The following is a 20,890-nucleotide window of genomic DNA, read 5'->3' on the forward strand; positions in this document are numbered from 1 at the left end:
GGCAATCTGCGAGTTGTCTATTGTTCTCATTGATGTAGTCACTGCGGTTCATGATAACCACACTGCCTTCCTTGTCAGCCTCTCGAATGACTATGTTTGTATCATTGCTTAGTTCATTTAGGGCTCTGAACTCACTGCTATTCAGGCTGGATGCTGTATTTTTGCTCCTAGGATTGTGTTTGTCCTCCAGTCGATAGAGGTATTTTGTATCCGCCCTATAAAATACATCAATTGAGTTGCCAATAGGAAGAGCAGGTGTCAAGGCAGATTTCGTTCTAAGGCCACTATATAGGCCTAGGTTGGGAGTGATGGTGAGATGTGCAAGTAGTTCCTCCATGGATGGTGGATCTGCCTGTTCTAGGGACATCAGTAAGTGGATGTCCTGAACGTCTCTGATGGTTCTATTACTAGCGGGTACAAAGGGTGTGGGGGGAATAGTGTGTGTCTGTTGCTCTTCAGTGTTTTTTGGGTTTCAAGCGTCTAACAAATTTGAATTGATCAACGTGTATTTGGGCAAAATTGGGGGATGAAGTAGGACAGAAACCTAGTCCCAATCGTAGAACCTTCATTTGTTCATCCGTAAGCTGCCGATCAGACAAGTTGATAATTTGCACATCATCATTTACATTATTTGGTACATTACACAAAGCATTCAAAGTTATCATTAGTTCCTCTGATTTCAGGTCAATGATCTTTTTGTATGCAATGGAGGGTCGACAGCAACTATAAGCAGCAGCAACTTGATTCCACTTCCTGTGGTGACCTCACAGACTGAAGTGTATCTTGTTTAGCCCTGAATAATGCTTGTTAACTAGAAGTGGGATCCAGGGAATATTAATATAGAGAGCTTGTTAGTTAATATCCTTATAGGTAACATGCTAAGAGCAGCAATCACTGAGAACAGTCCCTACATGGGGGGAGGGAGGGAGGGAGGGAGGGAGGGAGGGAGAGAGAGAGAGAGAGAGAGAGAGAGAGAGAGAGAGAGAGAGAGAGAGAGAGAGAGAGAGAGAGAGAGAGAGAGAGTGAGTGTGTGTGTGTGTGTGTGTGTGTGTGTGTGTGTGTGTGTGTGTTGTGTGTGTTTTTTTTTTTGGGAGGGCAGCGGATAAAACCACGCAATTTGCTAACACTAGATTCCAAAGGGGTTATTAATGTAGCCGTCTATGAATAATACAAGGAGGTTCATTAGCAGCCCATGCAATGAGGTTATAAATCACTTCCTACAAGGCATACCACTGCCCCAGGTCTCACCTCATTTAGAGGAAATGGAATCTCCCACTGCTGAACAAGAGATCAGTGGAGCTCTATTAGAACTGGCTACGGGGAAGACACTAGATTGATGGACTGCTCACATAATTCTATGCTACATATTTCTCCAAAATGACTCCCAGATTTGCTAATTTGTTCGAGTCAGAACTGGAGACTGGTCACCTTCCTTACACACTGAATGAGGCTAGTAGGGCGTTGCTCTCCAAACCACGATGTGACCTCTTAAATATAGCCTTGTATAGATGTCTATCGAGTTTACAGACATGTCAAATTTAAATACAGAATAGAAAATTGTCAGTAAAGCACGAGGGAAAATACTGTTTTACAGCTTACTACTGCATAACTGGTTTTACACAATCAAGATAAAATGATCCAAAGGGTCAAGCCACTCTATGCTAGACCAACGGTCATATTATATTATATCAGCATTGTACCAAGTTTGCAGTGGGATGTGGCAAGGCTGTCCGCTACCCTCCTGCTCTTTGCCCTTCCGACTGAACCTCTAGCTGTTAAAATGCAAAAAGGAGGCGAAGAGCTGGGTCTCCAGACTGGGAGACAGAGGGTAACCCACAATATGTTGTTGTATATGAAAGATGTTGACTCCCACTTGATCTCAACATCATGTTCCTTGAGCAGTTTCAAGTAAATATCAGGCTTGGGGGTCAACTGGAATAAACTTTATGTATTTCCACTAAATCTGACAATACCACAGAAAAAGGTTAATTTAGATGGCAGGGAGTTGCACTTGGAAAGACACTGTTATCTGGGATTCAAAATATATCATAACGAGGGTGGCTTACTGGATGTCAATCTAGGAGCTGCGATATGCTTCAAGATCACAAATAACACTGTGGACAAACCTATCACTCAACAACAGGTCAAACAGTGCTGGCGAAAATGGTGGTTTGTGCCACAGCTGCTATATTACTTTGCCAATCTTCCTTTAGTAATTAATAGAAAACACCTTAATATGTGACCCAGTATGGTGGTCTGGCAGTAGTAGGCTATCACTGTCTATGGAAAAAAGCATACTAGCAGCTCCAGATTTTGAGTGCTAATTTCTAGCTGCTCAGTTCCAATGCACATCTCCCTGATTAGGCAGGCACCATTTACCTGAAACAGGGTCCAAAACCCTCCCGACTGCAGGAAGTGAGTTATGCACAACTTTGTCAGGCATAAGAGTATCCCTCGCTTAGTCCAGACCAGTTTGGTCTGCCTGAAGCGGAGCAGGAGCCTTGCATGTACCATGGTGCATGTACTGCAGGTGACCTAGCGCACTGGGAATAGGCGGCAATCACACTGGTGGCAGATCTATTCAGTGAAGGTAAACCAGTGAACTACCAGGCCCAGGAGGACGCGGACCGACTACACAATGGCCAGTCCTTGTGATATGGAGAATAGTTAATGCACACAAAAAAAAAACCCAAAAAACACAGTAATGGAAAATTAGCAAAGATACACCATAAACCTGTGCGGTTTTTCAAGCCCTACAAACAATGGGAAATAAAAGTTAGCTGGCGAAACAAAACTCCATCGGCGCTTGCAGGACTATTCCCGGATCCAGTGCAAAATGTATGGAAAGTAGAACAAGGAAGGCAGCTTGATAACAATGAATAACAATATACTCTGAATTATACAGTCTCTTCTAATGGTTGATTCAAATACTTACAATTTAATGTAAATATAAACGCATGCTACTTAGGGAGTATTTACCACTTCAAAGGATCAGTAACATTCCTCAGGAGCTGCTTCGGATTGTATGGGGATTGGGGGCCACTGGCATATAATGTTGGACTTCCCACGGGGGGCTCACATCGATGGCTGTACCTAGTTCTAAATGGAGCAGAGTGGTGTTGAAATTCAACAACTTAGCCTTATTCCCAGCTAAGAAAGCTACTGCCTTTTATGAAAGGGCCCCAGAACATCCACACATCCACTAAAAGGAGAAAAGCAGAGTTATCGGTCTGAAGCTGAAAGCTGTGCATTGCATAGAGAAGAGATGACTGGGGGAACCGCCAACAGCACAGCCGTGGGATGCACCACTCTGAACCCACACAAATGGTAGAGGCAGGCAATAGCAGACTTTTATATTCCTGAAACAGCACAGAATTGCAGATGCGGTTATGATTTAAAGTTGGTGATCTTTGTTGTTTCTATCACTTTCCAGGACCAAGAACGAGGGTTACCTCAGTTACAGGAATGAGTCAAGCATGTTACTTCATAGAACTGGTGACCAGCATACATCCTATGGTTACATGGCATGATGTGTGATTTATGCAGTTGCATTGAAAGAGTGGCCCTTGGTAACCCTGTATTGTGCACATTAAGTCACCTTTCTGTTCGATGGTTTCTGCAGATATTGGTTTTCACAGGTTCAGTTAACCAGGTCTCCAACACAGTATGACCAGTTGTTTTTGTGCTGATGACTCAATGACAACTGATATTGCAATAATACAAGACAAGGCTATGCTGTACCTGGGCCTTAGATACAAAGTCAATAAAATATCCTAAAACCTAGTGAAAGCTTTAACTAACCGTACAATAGTTGCTGTAATAACATGTTCGGTAATAAACATTTATATTATAAAATGGCCCCACATTCATCAGATAGCACACCGGTTTCTAAAATAAACTGATGGTGGTGGGGAGGAGGGGGACATGCAGTTTTATGAATTGACCAACATAGCATCCACATCACATTACATATGACACACATTGTAACAGGTGGATGTACAAATAATAGATGAGAGGTGTAGCAAGAAGGCCCACGAGTGGGGAGTTGTAAGCAAGGAATAAATGAAAGACTTATGCTCTCATTTCAAGACGGCCAATAAGCCCGATTCCAATGCACATAGGGGTTTGAAATGAGGGAAACCAGCAATGTTGGCAAACTCAGAATTCTGTAGTAATTCTACACCTGATAAATACTACTCCCTGTAGCACCAGTATTTATCAGGTGTAATACTCCCTTCCCACACAATGGGTCTGTTTTAATGAGCCCCCTAGTGGAAAGGATAAGTGATGACCAGATGAACTGGCAGAACAGAAGGGTCCTGGTCATCTCAAGGCTCATTGTTTTCTGGGGCACACCTGTAGCTAGAAATTTGCTCAATGGACTTAAGCATGGAACACCCCCCACAGTGGCACCATGCACGATCAGTGTGACCTTGTCACAGAAACAGTAATCGAGGGGTTTGAGAAACAGGCCAAGGACGAGTGGGATTGTGATGCAGATGTGGGGGAGCTCCAGACTGGAGATTCCCTACAAGGGAGCCCAGTCGAAAAAAAACATTTCATGGCCAAGCAGAAGGTGTAAAAAGTCTTAAAAAAAGGTAAGGGAAGATATTTTTTTAGCTGTCTTTGAGATGCATATAATTATACATGGCAGAACAGGACAAGTTTATGTTGCTTCACACTGGACAACTAAAGCAGAGGAAGCAGGTGAGGGGTATCCACATTGAAGAGAAAGTTCTAGGCAACACGGACAATCTAGAGAAGCTAAGAGCCAAAGGTAGAGGATAAAGATCAGAGAGGAAAATCCAGTGAAGAGAAGGCACACTGATGTGCGTACAGTTTCAGCATCTTTCGAACACTTCTACGTAGCACAGTCACCAAAAGTTGCATAAGAATATTTGTTTCAAAATACGCACTTCTTCTGGTAGTCCTAATCTCTTGGCTGGAATCTTGGGGATATATTGCTTAAACATGTGTTGCCCCAATTCTTTGTAGTTTGCAACAGCAGTCTCCGAAAATATTGTTCCCTGTATGAAAAGAAAATAAAAATCAAGAAAGGTAACAAGTGGAATTGTGGTAACTTCTTTTCCAAGTGCTTTGATGAACAAGATCAGATACTTGCTGTATCTAAGAGTCTGAGGTTTGCAAAATGCATAAGACTAAAATAAAGACAAATGGAGCCCTAGGTCTGAACAAAGACTTCTGGACACTTTAGTGAGACTGTAGGCCCAAAAAGCAAAAAAGAAATAACCAAGACACACATTTTCTTAATGTACGGTCGTACTCTCTGAAAACAATCCCACAATGACCATGGAACTAACTCCATCCTTTCGTCAATGTACCCACATCTGCTACTGTGACACCTACCCCAACCTATCTAGCTGTGCCCCCACTGACTCTGTCCAAACACCCTCCACACCTTTTTATGGGTTTTGATGTGTATATGTAATTTATTCACTGCAGATAACCCAGAACCTAAATGTTCATCAATGTAATGGCTGCTTCTGTACTTCAATCACTAAACATCATATACACTTTAAGTCCAGGCCAGTGTTATACCACATTACCATATATGCACCTACAATCCTACCCCTCCTCCCCATTAGTCTGACAAACCGTGTCAGAAAATGCATGTTACTTACATATGCTTATGTTGCTCTACTCAAGTCAGTGTGAATAACCAATCTACCTTTATTTAACCCATCCCAACTGTTAAAAGGATTTTCTACCATTTGATATGTACAGCACTTGTTAGCATGGATGTGAACTCCTCCATAAATGGAAATGTTTTGATGTTTGCCACTTGCATGTTCTTATGACCTGATCTAATCAGCTGCCCTTCCGCAATTAAATGTAACTTGAGTTGCTGAAGGAAACTGGTTTGCCCAGTGAGACAAATCCTCCCACCACTGTGCTAAACTAGCTCCTAGTCAGGCAAACATTGTTTCTTTAAGACCGCTTCTATTCGAATTCCTCCACACCTACAATTCATAGCAGTCTACACTGTATGGCAAGCACCCTGCTTCTAAGAGGTCAGTTCGAAACTTTCTAAATGGTACGTCAGTATCCTTCAGAAATTGGTCTGCCCTTTTGCCTACTTACATGGATTCCCACAAGACCATAGCTGGCCTCACCCAAGCTTATTTGGTGACCCCTGATTTTAGGCATCCATGAAAAAACTGGTTGAAAACATCTCTCCCTTCTTGCATCCCAACATTGAAAGTTCGCTGGAGGAGTGGGCTAGCCATGTCCATTCACATTCTTCTTTCCTCGCCTCCCCTCTCAGGGACTCCTAGGAAAGTGTCTGTCTCTCCTTCCCCGCATTGCAGACCCCTGTGGCATCATGCAAATTGAATCAGCCATTTGCGGATTCGTTTTTTATTACTGCGAGGCCTACCACTACCATGGGATAACATTGGGTTTTATTATTTATTTTTAAGAACTTTATTTGCATTAGTTTTCTTAGTAGTAAACTTATAAATTAAATCACAAAACAAAAATCAACCATACAGTGCAATGGAATGGATTTGTGTTACACGGAAGGGTGAAGGTATTAGACACTCAGGCTCTTTAGGGTTAAATTACAACAAGTATGTGATCCTTGGTGTCCGCACCCCCTTTCATGGGGAAGCAACTGAGCAATTTATACATGATTCAAGTCAGCTAGTCAAAACAGTTGTCCTTTAACCTCGTAGGTGGCCTGAACTCATTTGATCGTCACCATCATTGTTCAGATAACACTAAATTTAGGCAGTCACCCTTCCTCCTTCTAGAGGAGAATCTGAGCGGGAGTCCTCATCTATGAATCGTTCAAGCCGCTGTCCCCAGGATACAGTCTCAGCTGCTGCCCCCTCATCTGTGCGTACTCATCACATGTGGTGTTCCTCCGCCAGCCCCCCTTCCATCAGATCTTTCATCCATTGTGCGGAGTGCAGCCTCCGTAATCCCATCCATTCGATAGCCACCCTCCTCCTTGCTAACAGAAGGGCCAGCTAATATGGAATCTCCCCTCCCTTAGGTCTAGCTATTATACCCAACAGACGGGACTTGGAGGATAGTGTGATCAGAAGTTCAGTGGCTGCCATTATTTTTGGGATCCCCACTGAACGCCCAGGCTAAATGCAAAAATGTAGCCCCTTCTCCGCATCTCTTCCATCGAGCCTCCCCTGGTAGGATCTATCCTATTCAGTATGTTTGGTATTATGTAGGTGCGATGCACATAATTAAAATGCAAACATTGAAACCTATAACTGAATGATACAGTGCAGACCAGCTCCGAAGCCTGTCTCCAGTCAGCATCGGAAATTTCTTCTCCCATGCCTCTCTCCCATGCCCCCCAATACTTCGGATGATTGCGGGGCTGCTGGAAAGTCATGCCATACTTCCCGTGCTACCCTCTCCAGCTTGGCATATTGCCAAAACTGCCCAGGCCCTACTCCGAACGTCTCCTGCACCTCCTGAAAAGAAATAGAACATTCCCCTGGGTAAATGTCCCCTGTCAAGGAGCAGCCTCCCCCCCTCCAGATACCTGCAATCCTCAGTGGCCCAGAAGGGAGCCAGGTCCCATAGCTTCCATTCCCTATCGAAAAGTGCTCTACGAATGATCTTCCAGACCACCTGTTCCAATAAGGTGTCCGTTGCTTTCAGTAGATACGGGACCGGGAGCATTGATCTACCCCCCTTCATCAGGAGTTGCAGTAATGTGTCCCCGCCCAACATGCCCTGAAATAGTCACTTCTCCCATCCCTGTCTAATATCCACCTGGCTGCATGTTGTAACTATGCTGCATAATAATACAACTGTATGTCCGGTACTGCCAGCCCTCCATCTTCTAGGTTTCTCTGAAGAGTGGAGAGGGAGACCCTGCTGCGGCCCCCAGCCCATATCAATGATACCAGTAGACTATCGGCTTATGGAAGAGGCTGGAGTCAAGCGGAAATAAGGTGTTTTGGGCAAGGTACAGACAGCAGGGAAGAAAAAACATTTTTGCAACTGCCTCCCTGCCCATCATAGAAATAAGAAGCCTATTCTAAAAGGCAACAGATTAGCCAGGGCTCCCACCACTCTCTCCACATTAAGACTAGTAGGAGCCTCTTCCATGTGGGTGATCCATATGCCCAGGAAACGGAAACCCTCCACTTCCCACAGCAGCCCCACCTACTGTAATTGATCCGCCTGCTTCCCAGTCAGTCCTCCCAAGGGAAACATTAATGACTTCTGGTCATTAATCTTGAGCCCAGAGAAACTACCAAATGTTGCCAATAAACTCAGAATCATCAGCACCAACTCCTCCGGGGATCTGAGGGAGATGAGGGCATCATTCACAAATAAAGAGATAACATAGGTCTACACTTGAATACCATATTGGTCCATATCCCGGCGCAGCAGTATTGCGAGAGACTCAATCGCCAGTGCAAACAGGAGCGGTGATAGGGGATACCCTTGTCTAGTTTTCCTGCCCAACATCCAGGGCTACGAAAGCTGCCCCGCCCCCATCTTGACACAGACATTGGGTTCTGTGTAAAGAAGGTGCACCCAAGCACAGAAGTTGTCCACAAAGCCCATGCCGCATAATACCATCAGCAGGTAATTCTACTCAACCGTGTCAAGTGACTTTTCCAGGTCCAGTGACACTAAGGCCAAATCCTGCACGTCACCGGATGGGTCGTGCAAGACGTGGGCAACACGCCTCAGATTAAATGCAGCACTGCACGCTTGTATACATCCACATTGGTCTTTGTGGATTAGGCTCCCCTCAATCTAGGTGATAACGCCTTACAGAAGATTTTCACATCTGAGTTTAACATAGTGAGGGGCATTCAAGAGGAGGGTTCTGCTGCATTCCCTCCCGGTTACAGCATGAGGCACATACTCACTTCACCCATCAAAGCTGGCAGTTCCTTTCTCCCGCACCTCCTGGAACACCTCCAGCAGTTCGGCCAGGAGTGTGGCCTCATATGTTTGGTAGAACTTCACAGAGAACCCATACCCACCCAGAGTTTTTGAATTAGTGAGCGATTTCACGGTCTCTCTCAATTCCCCCAATGACATATCCTCCTCTAGTTCCTGCATCTGTTCAGGGCCCAGCTGGATAAGATTCACTTCCCGCAAGATGTTTTCAAGTTCCCGTCCTGAGCCAGTAGGACCCAGGCTATAGACATCCCCAGGCTTGAAAAATCTACTCGACCACTTATGGCAAGTCATTTTTTATGAGGTCGAGCTATTTTTAGAAACTACTCGACCTGGCGAGTGGACAAAGAACAGGCATTCTGTTAAGACAGAAACTGAATAAGCAATTAAGATGCCTTTTAAATCTTATTCTTGTCACATTTGCTCTGTGTTCAGAGACAGAAGTCAAAAGTCAGTTTGTCTTCTTGCAGTGCAAATACTTTTCCTTGTGACTGCAGAGTTCCAGGATTTTGTAAGGTGAACTGTGTGAAATAAAAGGCTGTGGGTATCAGGACTTTCCTAACACACAACACTTATATAGCTAAGTCAACTTAACAAACATTTCAAAATATATTTCAGTAGATGGGGAAAGACTATTTTTTTGTACTTGTGTGATGAAAAAAATATTTTAATAGGATGAAAAAAACTTTACTTGTTGATGTGCAAATGAGAAATATTTTTTCTAAAACCTAATTTTCACAGATTATTGTTAGTACACTATATAGTTTTAACAGTAAAGCTGCAAGTTAGTGGGAAGGTTTTTGGACATTTCTTGGAAATGTACTGTAAGTGACAGTGTGCTACCACATCATACTTTAGTAATAGATTTATTAAGCGTGAGCGTTTAAACAAACTGAGAAACACTCCTGCCCTGATGGCAAAGCTATTAGTAAACTAAGGGGCAATTCATGCATGGATCATGGGTACCATATATGTGGACTAGTTTTATTACATTTATATCCATGGAGCAAACGTTTAGCATATTTAATCAAACAAGAAGACTTTTTTACAGCATAAATGGTGAACTCGCATATTTGAAGGCGCACTCACATGTGAGAATGAAGAAAAAGGTGACTGTCAAATACAATATTTGCATAGGATCACACAATTTGAGACCCGTTTCTGGGACAAGAACATTATAGTTAGGTCGAGCAGATTGTTCAAGCTACTCGACCTGCAGGTCTAATAAAATTGTAATGATTTTTTGAGGCCTACAGCCCTGAAATGTTCTGCAAATACGGCCAGAATATCCCCTCTATTTGGGACCGTCCCTCTCACTGCATCTATAAGGTATAAGAAAGGAGGTTCGGCCTCCCTCTGGAGTATCCATGCCAGTAAGCGCCCTGACGTATTCCCCACTTTATGCAGCCTCTGACGATGTCCTCAGAGTCATCCTGTCCAGCCTGTTCCAGAGCTCATTCATGTCCTGGTGCATTTTCAGTAAGCCACTGTGTGCAGTAGCAAAATGTGTCTCCCCACCTTGTAGGGGTGCCAATCTCTCTTCTCTTGTCTAGAACCCAGCCTCACAGTTGGCGCATCACTCCACATATAGTTACCAGGCACGTTCCTCTAATCACAGCCTTCAATGCTTCCCATTCCACTGCTCTGCTCTGCATGGTGCCCCAATTTTGTTTGAGATAATCTTATATGGATGAAACCAGAGCTTTGCGGCAGACCATATCCAAAAGGAAGTCAGAGGGAGTACGCCACATGCGCTGCCCTCCCCTCCTGGTTACCCAAAGCAGGGCCAACAAAACAGGTGCATGATCTGACAGGAATCTACCTGAAGGCTTAACTGCGGACATTTGTGACATAGTTAATCCACCCAGGAGGAAACAATCCATACAGACAGCTATATGTGTTGTGCATTTTTGAATGGCATGTGCATTTGTGTTGCTAGGGGTGCAGTTCCCTCCAACCATCCAGGAGTCCCAAACAATTCATATCCCTCTTGAGGGATCTGACCATGAGTGGCTTAGTACCCTGTTTGGGCAAGTAGCGGTCTCCGTCACCTTCCAGCACACAATTAAAATCTCCGCCCCAAATTATGGGAGTGTCCACCGCCATCTTGAACAAATCTAGCTTTCTATCATAAAACATGCGGTCTTCCAAGTTGGGCGCATAAGTGTTTAGAAGTGTGATAGGCTTTCCATCCAGTGTGCCCTTCAGAAGTAGGTAGTGACCCTCCATGTAGGCTTCACTGTACATTTGCCGAAAGGGGACCCCAGGAGCCACCCATATAGCCACTCCCCGTGCATAAGAGTAGTATGTCGATGTAAATACTTTTCCCCACCACTTCTTCCCCAATGTTTGTGTTTCCTCCTCCATCAGATGTATTTCCTGCAGACATGCAATCTGTACTGCATCGCATTATGTACCTTCTGAGCCCTCTGACATTTGAAGTTATCACTTTCGGTAGATCAACCATGCGCTCATGTGTTTCTCTCTCCCCCACCTAAAGTGGGACCCACCTCCCCTACAGTCCCCCGCTGCAGGGCTGAAAGTTTCCGCAGGGACCATGATAACGAGCCTCCATGGGTGTTGGATTAACAATCAAAAACTTAGTCTCAACTAAATCAAAACTGATGCAGAAAGCTCCAACCCCCGCCCAGGAGAAGCAGTAACATAAATAAATTTGCTGCAGATCCAATATTACAAACACTGTTGGGACACCCAGCCTAAACCCAACACCCCAACCATTGCCAACCACCTATGTGGAAGGACTCTCCCCACACTAAGGGTGTATTACCATGTCGGTAACTGAGTTACACAATTCATAAAGCATTAACGTTCATTTTCGGATAGGTTAAGTGTGTAACACTTTCTGAAGTAGTTGGTCCAACAGTCTACAATTACCCACCCTCTCCCCCCGCCACACATAGAAAGGAAAGAAGAAACATGTGATGCAAATTCCTTAAATATAGTCTGGACAGGTCGCCCAGTGGCCCATTAATGAGCCTAGGACAATTTTATATGTTCATGTTCCTGAGAGTGTGGTCCCTCCTCTACAGGAGACATCCGAGCAGAGGGAGCAATCGCCATTGTGCCATAATCCTGGATAACCACTCCCTGAAGCCCACTCTCAGCCGAGGGAAGGCCGTCCTCCACTGCAGTACCATCTTGTGGTCTCCAGGTGGGACCATGCATCCCCGCAGTGTCACAGGAACCAGAGGGCCTAAAATTGGCTCTATCCCTCGGCACCTTGTCCCACCCCTCTGACCACCGCCACACATTGTTCGGCGTGTCAAAAAAGTGTGATTTACCCCCAGAAATTACCCAGAGCCTGGAGGGGTACAACAGCATATATCTAACACCCAGGGATCTGAGTTTTGCCTTGACTTCAAGGAAGACCTTCCATTAGTTCTGCATCCTGTTGGTATAATTTGGATAAATGGAAATCTTTTGATTTTCAAAGCGAGCTGAGTCAGTCTCTCGGGCCGCTCGGAGTACACAGTCAAAATCTTTATAATTCAGTATATAAGCAATGATAGCACAAGGTTGAGCGCCTGGCCTGGGGGACACACAAGTGTGCGATGTGCCTTTTCAATGGCAAAGATGGGTGATAAGCCTGTTGCTTTTAAGGTGGAGTGGATACAGTTCAAATTGCATGGTGGATGCCCCCCCAACCTCTTTCCAGGAAACCCAAGTCGCACATTGTTGCGGCATGACCTACACTCTGCATCCTCCACTAGAGCTTCAAGTGCCCCATTTTTAGATGTGACCACTGCTACCTGTTACGAAGAGTAGCCACCTCTGCCTGTAGCTCCACTATGGATGCTTCTGCTACTCGTACTTTTTCCGAGACCTTGCGTAGGAGGTGTACCTCAATTGCTACGGTTTCGATCTTTCCCTCTAATGCTTCCCTGGAGCCTCGTATGGCAGCTAGCAGCTCTGCTTTTGCAGGTTCCTCCTCAGTTTCATCAGTTTCCCTGCCTGGTATCTGCCTTGTAAAGCGCTGCGTTGGAGGTGCCATGGTTGCATATTGGCCTATGGTATTGCTCTGTGAGGGCCCCGCCTGCCTAGGTTTGCCCATATTAGATGCCACTTGTGGACAAGACAGACCAGATATCCTAGTTCCTGAGTGCAGAATCAGGTATCAAGAGTTAATTACCCCAGCGTTTGCAGGCATCTAGGGCCAAGGCAGACCCCCCACCAGGGATGTAGAACAGTGTAAGGAAATGCCTTCTTGGCATGGTTACCCCCTGGCTTTTTATCCTTGCTGATGCCAAGTTATGATTGAAAGTGTGCCGAGACCCTGCTAACCAGGCCCCAGCACCAGTGTTCTTTCCCTAAACTGTACCTTTGTCTCCACAAATGGCACAACCCTGGCACTCAGATAAGTCCCTTGTAAATGGTACCCCTGGTGCCAAGGACCCTGATGCCAGGGAAGGCCTCTAAGGGCTGCAGCATGTCTTATGCTACCCTGGGGACCCCTCACTCAGCACATGCACACTGCCTCACAGCTTGTGTGTGCTGGTGGGGAGAAAAAGTCTAAGTCGACATGGCACTCCCCTCAGAGTGCCATGCCAACCTCACACTGACTGTGGCATAGGTAAGTCAGCCCTCTAGCAGGCCTCACAACCCTAAGGCAGGGTGCACTATACCACAGGTGATGGCATATGTGCATGAGCACTATGCCCTTACAGTGTCTAAGCAAAACCTTAGACATTGTAAGTGCAGGGTAGCCATAAGAGTATATGGTCTGGGAGTTTATCAAACACAAACTCTACAGTTCCATAATGGCTACACTGAAATCTGGGAAGTTTGGTATCAAACTTGTCAGCACAATAAATGCACACTGATGCCAGTGTGGAATTTATTGTAAAAAGTACCCAGAGGGTATCTTAGAGATGTCCCCTGAATACCAATTCGACTACTAGTGTTCTTGCCAGCCTGCCACAACCAGACGAGTTGCTGGCCGCATGGGGAGAGTGCCTTTGTCACTCTGTGGCCAGGAACAAAGCTTGTACTGTGTGGAGGTGCTTCTCACCTCCCCCTGCAGGAACTGTAACACCTGGTGGTGAGCCTCAAAGGCTCACCCCTTTTGTTACAGCGCCACAGGGCATCCCAGCTAGTGGAGATGCCCGCCCCTCCAGCCACTGCCCCCACTTTTGGCGGCAAGGCTGGAGGAGATAATAAGAAAAACAAGGAGTCACCCACCAGTCAGGACAGCCCTAAGGTGTCCTGAGCTGAGGTGACCCCTCCCTTTAGAAATCCTCCATCTTAAGTTTGGAGGATTCTCCCAATAGGATTAAGGATGTGCCCCCCCCCCCTCAGGGAGGAGGCACAAAGAGGATGTAGTTATTATTTAGTATTTAGGGTCACCCCAGAACCCAGGAAATCAGATTCCTGCAACCTGAACTAAAAAGGACTGCTGACCTACAAGCCTGCAGAGACGACGGAAGACGACAACTGCTTTGGCCCCAGCCCTACCGGCTTGTCTCCTGACTCCAAAACCTGGAACCAGCGACGCATCCAACAGGGACCAGCGACGCATCCAACAGGGACCAGCGACCTCTGAAGCCTCAGGGGACTGCCCTGGATCCCAGGACCAAGAAACTGCTGTGAGCAGCGGCTCTGCTTAACAACCAGCAACAAACTTGCAACTTTTCTACAACTTCAAGGACTTCACTCTTCCCACCCTCTGCACCAGACGCCCCCGGCTTGAGATCCAGAGAACCAACACCACAGGGAGGACTCCCAGGCGACTGCGACCCTGTGAGTAGCCCGAGAAGACCCCCTTGGGCCCCCACAGCGACACATGCAGAGAGAATCCAGAGGCTCCACCTGACCGCAACTGCCTGTAACAAGGAACCCGACGCCTGGACCAAGCACTGCACCCGCAGCCCCCAGGACCAGAAGGAACCAAACCTCAGTGCATGAGTGACCCCCAGGCGACCCTCTGCCTAGCCCAGTCGGTGGCTGGCCCGAGAAGCCCCCCCTGTGCCCTGCCTGCACCGCTAGAGTGACCTCCGGGTCCCTCCATTGAATCCTGCCTCTGTGCCGCTGAGGGTGTGTTTTGTGTGCCTACTTGTGTCCCCCCCAGTGCTCTACAAAACCCCCCTGGTCAGCCCTCCGAGGATGCAGGTACTTACCTGCTGGCAGACTGGAACCGGAGCACCCCTGTTCTTCATAGGCGCCTATATGTTTTGGGCACCTCTTTGACCTCTGCAGCTGACCAGACCTGTGCTGCTGGTGTGGTAACTTTGGGGTTGCCTTGAACCCCCAATGGTGGGCTGCTATGACCAGGAACTTAGACTTGAAAGTGCTTTACTTACCTGACAAACTAACCATTACTTACCTCCCCCAGGAACTGTTGATTTTTTTGCATTGTCTACTTTTAAAATAGCTTATTGCCATTTTCTTGTGTTGTATTTTCACTCTAGTACTGTTTCTGTGCTCCATACTTCACATATTGTCCCTAAGTTCAGTCTGACTGCTTTTGTGCCAGGCTACTAGAGGGTTAAGTACGGGTTAATTTAGTGACTTTTTGTTGTTCACCCTGATAAGGATAGTGGCAATTACTTGAGTAGGGTTTCACCCCCTCAATCAACAATCCAAATTCTCACAATCCCTTTGCTCCGTAACCCAAAGGGCTGGGAATACACTAAGAATTTGCACAGGACCCAGTCCCACAAACCAGCATTTTTCTGTGTTGCAGGGCCTACACCCACTCTGATGCCACACATGCTTGACAAACAAAGGCGAGCCTTCTGCATCCCTACCATAATTTGGACATCCTGATTGAAGTCAGATCTTTCCTAACCCTCCTGCAATTCAAAACTGATGTGAGGAATCTCCTCTTCAGAGAACACCAACTTTCCACACAACAGGATTCACCAACACAAACATCCTGCTTCAACATAAACTAGATTAAATCATAACTCATTGCCCCAGTCCTTATTCATTTCTACATTACTCTCTAGCTAGGTCTGCGCTCTACAAATGCTTGAGCATAGACACATATATACACACTTCTAACAGTTTTAAAAGGTACCATGGTGAGCATAACATTCTCAGTAAGCAGGCATTCCATACCAACCAAGTCAAATGTTACTTTCTGTGTAAGCCTCTGTTTGTGAAATGTAGTGCAGAAGATTCATATGCTGTGCCTTCTCCTGCCATCTAGTGTTGGGTTCGAATGTGTGCAATCTGTTTTTCTTCAAAGAAGTCTTTTGAGTCACCCGGGTACAGTGGGGTTAGGTTATCTGACACAGTGATTGGGGCTACTGGCCTTCAAAAATCATAGACCTACAGGTCTTTTTACTTAATAAAGTTGTTACACCCACAGTCTTCTTTTTTTGTTTTAAAAAGAAGTAAAATATTTTAGGAACAAACTTGAAATTTGTTACAATTTCTGCACTAAACTAGGGCTGTTGACTCCTGGGAATAATGCACCCATTGGAGGAATCTGTGCTTGACCTCGTCATGACCAGTTCATATGTCAGCAGGTCTGCTCGTTCTTCTGAGTTGTTTAAAAGGGGCATCAATAAACATCCAGTATTGACCAATTGTGCAAAGATTTGAACACATGCATGACAAATACCCCTGTACTATTATTGTAGGTATATTACATTTTCGTCAGCTGATGCAGTAATTCTGGGGCAGTAAAGATCTTGGAGTGTGCTTGGAACAAACATGACTGCTCCCACTTCATGTATTTGTGATATACAAGGCTGCCATGAGAAATTCTTACCCACCCAGTTAGCTTTTCCAATCTAATCTGGACATGTGACTGACTGTGCCCACCACTATTACCAATTCATTCACTGGTCTGACTTCTGGCTTGTCAGCATTTAAACGGCAAACCGGTCCAGTGACTTACCCAGACCTACTCACCTTTACAGGTGATCCAGACATGAAAACAGGGTCAGTCAGACACAAAATAGTCCAGGACACCTAAATTAATGTGGACTCCATTTGTCTATTGGGTAGTAAACGTGGACCCCATTTACATATTGGGTAGTAGGTGGCCCGCATTTATAAACCGTGCAACTCAACTTTGTAACACCGGATGTCTGAGTGATCAGAGAGCTGGAGACCCCCCTGTTTGCATACAGATCAGGGGTTGACCACTTCACTCAGGACAGAGTGGAAGAAGTCACTGCTGTCTCTATGCGACTGCCCTTTAAAAAATGAAAGCAGATAATGCAGCCTTGTGCTCAAGGAGCAAGGAAAACCGCGCGGCCTAGAGATTGGACGGCATAGTCTTGGGATGGTTGGGGAGATGGGTGGGGGTGTAGTGGAGTGGCTTGGTATTAATCCACTCTCTACCTTTATCCATTGTAGGTGTGGGCTGCATGTTTTTGTAGTTACTGGCCCCCAGAAGACGCTAAGTACTACCAGAAGGTGAGATCATGGCCTAGGGGCTATGTGGACCAATGCAACAACATTGCATGTATAGTGGTTCAGCCAGCGATAGAATTGTCCTAGTTCTTCGCCCCTAAGACTGTTGCTACCTAAGAGAGCTGAGACCTCCCACTGTGGCTTCACCAGGATGCGTTTCTTGTATATGGAACTCAACACCAGAGGCACGATCGCTCTGACCAAGTAATCCAGAAAGAGGGTCAATAGTGGTGCATTTTACCTGTTCACTTCTTTCTTTTCCATCCCTGATCCGTTGACAAACCACTTGTGCTATGAGAGTATGGCAGAGCGGCGAGGAGAGGCCAGAGACTAGGGGAAAGAGGAACATGGGATAGCAAGAAAGGCAGGGGTGTGGAATTTATTAAAATATCTACTTGTCGAGGGGACAGGTTGCTTCTCAAATCTACTTGTCCTGTAAAAAGATCTACTTGTCCCTTTGGTGCCATGTAGTGTGGCGACAAATTATGGCAGCAATCTCATTATGTAAGTGCTCTGATAACAGCCTCTCTGATTATGCCAGGGCTACTACCATAGTATGGCTTGAATACTTGCAGTTTCAATCCCTACTGTAGCAATTTCCTTATTTTGCCACCTTTCTGCATACTGGGGCTGGAGGAAGCAGTAAGCAATAGTTCCAGGGCTGGTATGCCTCTGAGTCTGCAAACCTACTAACCTGCATGTTTTAAAGATTTTTACCAGCTTCTCTCTAATATTTTCCCATAATAAGAAAGGTTGGACATTTACTCCTGACAATGGCAGAATTAGAACTTCTTCCAGGGTTGGGAAGAAAGTGGCTGGAGGGAAAATGAACTTGCAAATGCTCAATAGATTTTTACATGAGCAAATCTACACATCGTATTTACCCATGCTAAAATACAGTTCACAAATATTTTATAGGGGTACGACATATACCATGGGTGCACTTTTGTGACTTTCTTTAAGAATTTGGGGCCACATGTAGGTAGGTTCAGATTTGCGACCTGCAAATTGCGAGTCGCAAATCCGAATGTAGGATGGTGTCCCTGACACCATCTGTGATTCGCAAGGGCTTCGCAAATGCCCACCTCATGAATAATCATGAGGTGGGTCGCAATTTGCGACCCCCTCGCGAATGGCGGCCCTCACAGGGATGGTGGCCTGCTGGAGACAGCAGACCACCATGTCTGTGACTGCTTTTCAATAAAGCAGTTTTTTTGTTTGTTTTTTTTTTTTTAAATGCAGCACGTTTTCCTTAAAGGAAAACGAGATGCATAACAAAAACAAAAAATGAAACGTTTTCGTTTCTATTTTTCAGAGCAGGAAGTGGTCCGCAGGACCACTGCCTGCTCTGAAAAAATGTTTACAGTGACATTCACAATGGGGAAGGGGTCCCATGGGGATCCCTTCCCTTTTGCGAAAGTGTTAGCACCCATTTGAAATGGGTGCAAACTGCGATTGGTTTGCGCCCGCGTTCGCGGTCACAAAACAATCCTACATTGCAATGCGAGTCGCAATTAGGAAGGGAACACACCTTACTAATTGCGAGTCGCAAACCCGTTTTGCGATTCGGTAACCAGGTTACTGAATCGCAAAACTGGGTTTGTGCATCGCAATGTGCTTTTTGCACGTCGCAAACAGCGAAAGTCGCTGTTTGCGACATGCAAAAAGCTACCTAGATGTGCGTCTTGGTCCCTAATTAGGTCTGGTGTTAACAAAGACATTTTGTTTATATTAAACTTCTATTTCTCTCTCTTTCGGCTGGCTTTATTGTGAGTGATCGCATTCTGCTCTTCCACAAGGAGCATATTGCCACACAAAGTAGTTTTGTTCAGTGTCAGGAACTACAGTGGCAATCAGTGACGTAACGAAACTGGAGGGTGCCCCTTTGCAAAGAACATGGAGGAGCCCCCTCTCCAGACTCACTCAGGGCAGGTGCTGTGCTGAAGGGGCCCCCTGGAGGGCGGCTGCGGGGCCTTTGTTATGCGCTGGTGGCAACGTGTGCTTTTAGAGTTCAAAAACTTTTTTGGGGGGTTTTGCCAGTGTTTGTTACAATGTTGAGGGCCTGGTAGCTCCCACAGCAATAAAGTGTTACAAAAGCCATGTCAAAACAAGACACGCATTGATGAAACTAAAAAAGACTTATAAAAATATGTCAGATTAGTTGGCTTTGTCAGTGTTTGTTTATTTTCATGCTTCCCATAATCGTGTTGAAAATGGTTACACTGATTTTCCATTAGAAATATTTTTGGGAAATACTAGCATGCATCAACACATTTTACTAAATGACACTTCATTTGCATCTAATCAGAGAGCATTCTGGGAGCATTATATTTAGCCTCATAGCCTAAACTTTTCAAACATGTGTATACAGTAATTTTCTTTTTTTTTGTACTGGAACCTACGTCAGTAGTGAAGTGTGACCTTAAAACATTTATTTACAGCACTCACCCTAATAATGAAGGCTTTCAAATAATGAACCATAAATACAAGTTCGAACAGCATTATCTTTCGGAAACACATTACCTCAACTGCAGAGAGTTCCACTCTCTGTAAACAGGCAGCCAAAGGGTTTGTGCTGCAGGGGGTTGGGCCTACTTGTCCCAAGGACAAAGTAAACATAAAAACTTGTTGCCCTTGACCCCAAACAAGATGTCCCGGGCGTCGGGCGATAGGAATTCCACATCCCTGCCTAAGGAGACAAAAGTTGTGGGTAGACGCAAGTGTGACTTGGGGTGAAAATCTTACTTTCACTGAGACCCAGACCAATGAAAGATTGCTCTAAAAAAATCTTTCTTCTATCACAGTACATTATATTCCTCCAACTTTAAACTCTGGCCACCTGATTTCACACAACTATTTCTGGGCTCACCGGATCTCATTTGGAGACACTTTTCCACATGTATGCCATGAAGACCAACCCACAGTTGAAATATACTTCAACAAAGACATTTGGAAAGACTTTGTCAATACCACAGACCTCCCTCACAATGGACTTGCTACTGGAGAGTGCATCGGAAAGGAGACCAGTTTTAAGTTTATATAGAGCACTGAAAGCAGATAGACTACGGTCTGCACTGAAGGTAAGGAAGAAAGAGAGAACTGCATACTCTCCTGATGGATGCAGACTGAGAGGACCAGCACACAGATGCAAGATCTAGCAAGTAACACTAGCGTCAATGCGACGCACTTTAACTACACCGCACATACCTGGTGCCTACCCGACCACATAGAATATACCCCAATAGATCCTCAGCGTTCCCAAAATGTGTACCCACAAGGTTAGGCCTTGTTCCTACATAAGACCTAGACGTGCAGGGTATAATCAGTGCACTAGGGAAAGATAATGTCAAGGCTCAAACATTTAACGGGTGCCTGGGTTGAGTCATTACACAGAATTGCCTGTTAGATGTTATACCTAAACCGAAATAAGGAAGATGACAATACAAATTTTTATATCCTATGCTTAGTGATGCATTTTTTGTCTAACAAGGGGTCTACTGTTAGGAAATGAGGCAAACATATGATAGAGGGGTCCCTGGTGGAAGAAATCAGTTTGAAAATCATTACAACGGATGAGCACAGCAAGGACAAAATA

The 20,890-nt window shown here is 45.3% G+C and overlaps 1 protein-coding gene across 1 annotated transcript in view; it reads right to left on the reverse strand.

The window, feature by feature from the left end:
- The window catches only part of LOC138286616 (peroxisomal trans-2-enoyl-CoA reductase-like), a 168,671-nt gene that overhangs the window by 45,796 nt on the left and 101,985 nt on the right, over window positions 1–20,890 (reverse strand). The window contains exon 6 of the mRNA XM_069227046.1: window positions 4,917–5,027. Within this exon, the coding sequence (XP_069083147.1) occupies window positions 4,917–5,027 (111 nt within the window). The remainder of the gene's footprint in view (window positions 1–4,916; window positions 5,028–20,890) is intronic.

Source organism: Pleurodeles waltl, chromosome 3_2 (assembly GCF_031143425.1).
Source record: "Pleurodeles waltl isolate 20211129_DDA chromosome 3_2, aPleWal1.hap1.20221129, whole genome shotgun sequence".
Lineage (NCBI taxonomy): Eukaryota > Metazoa > Chordata > Amphibia > Caudata > Salamandridae > Pleurodeles > Pleurodeles waltl.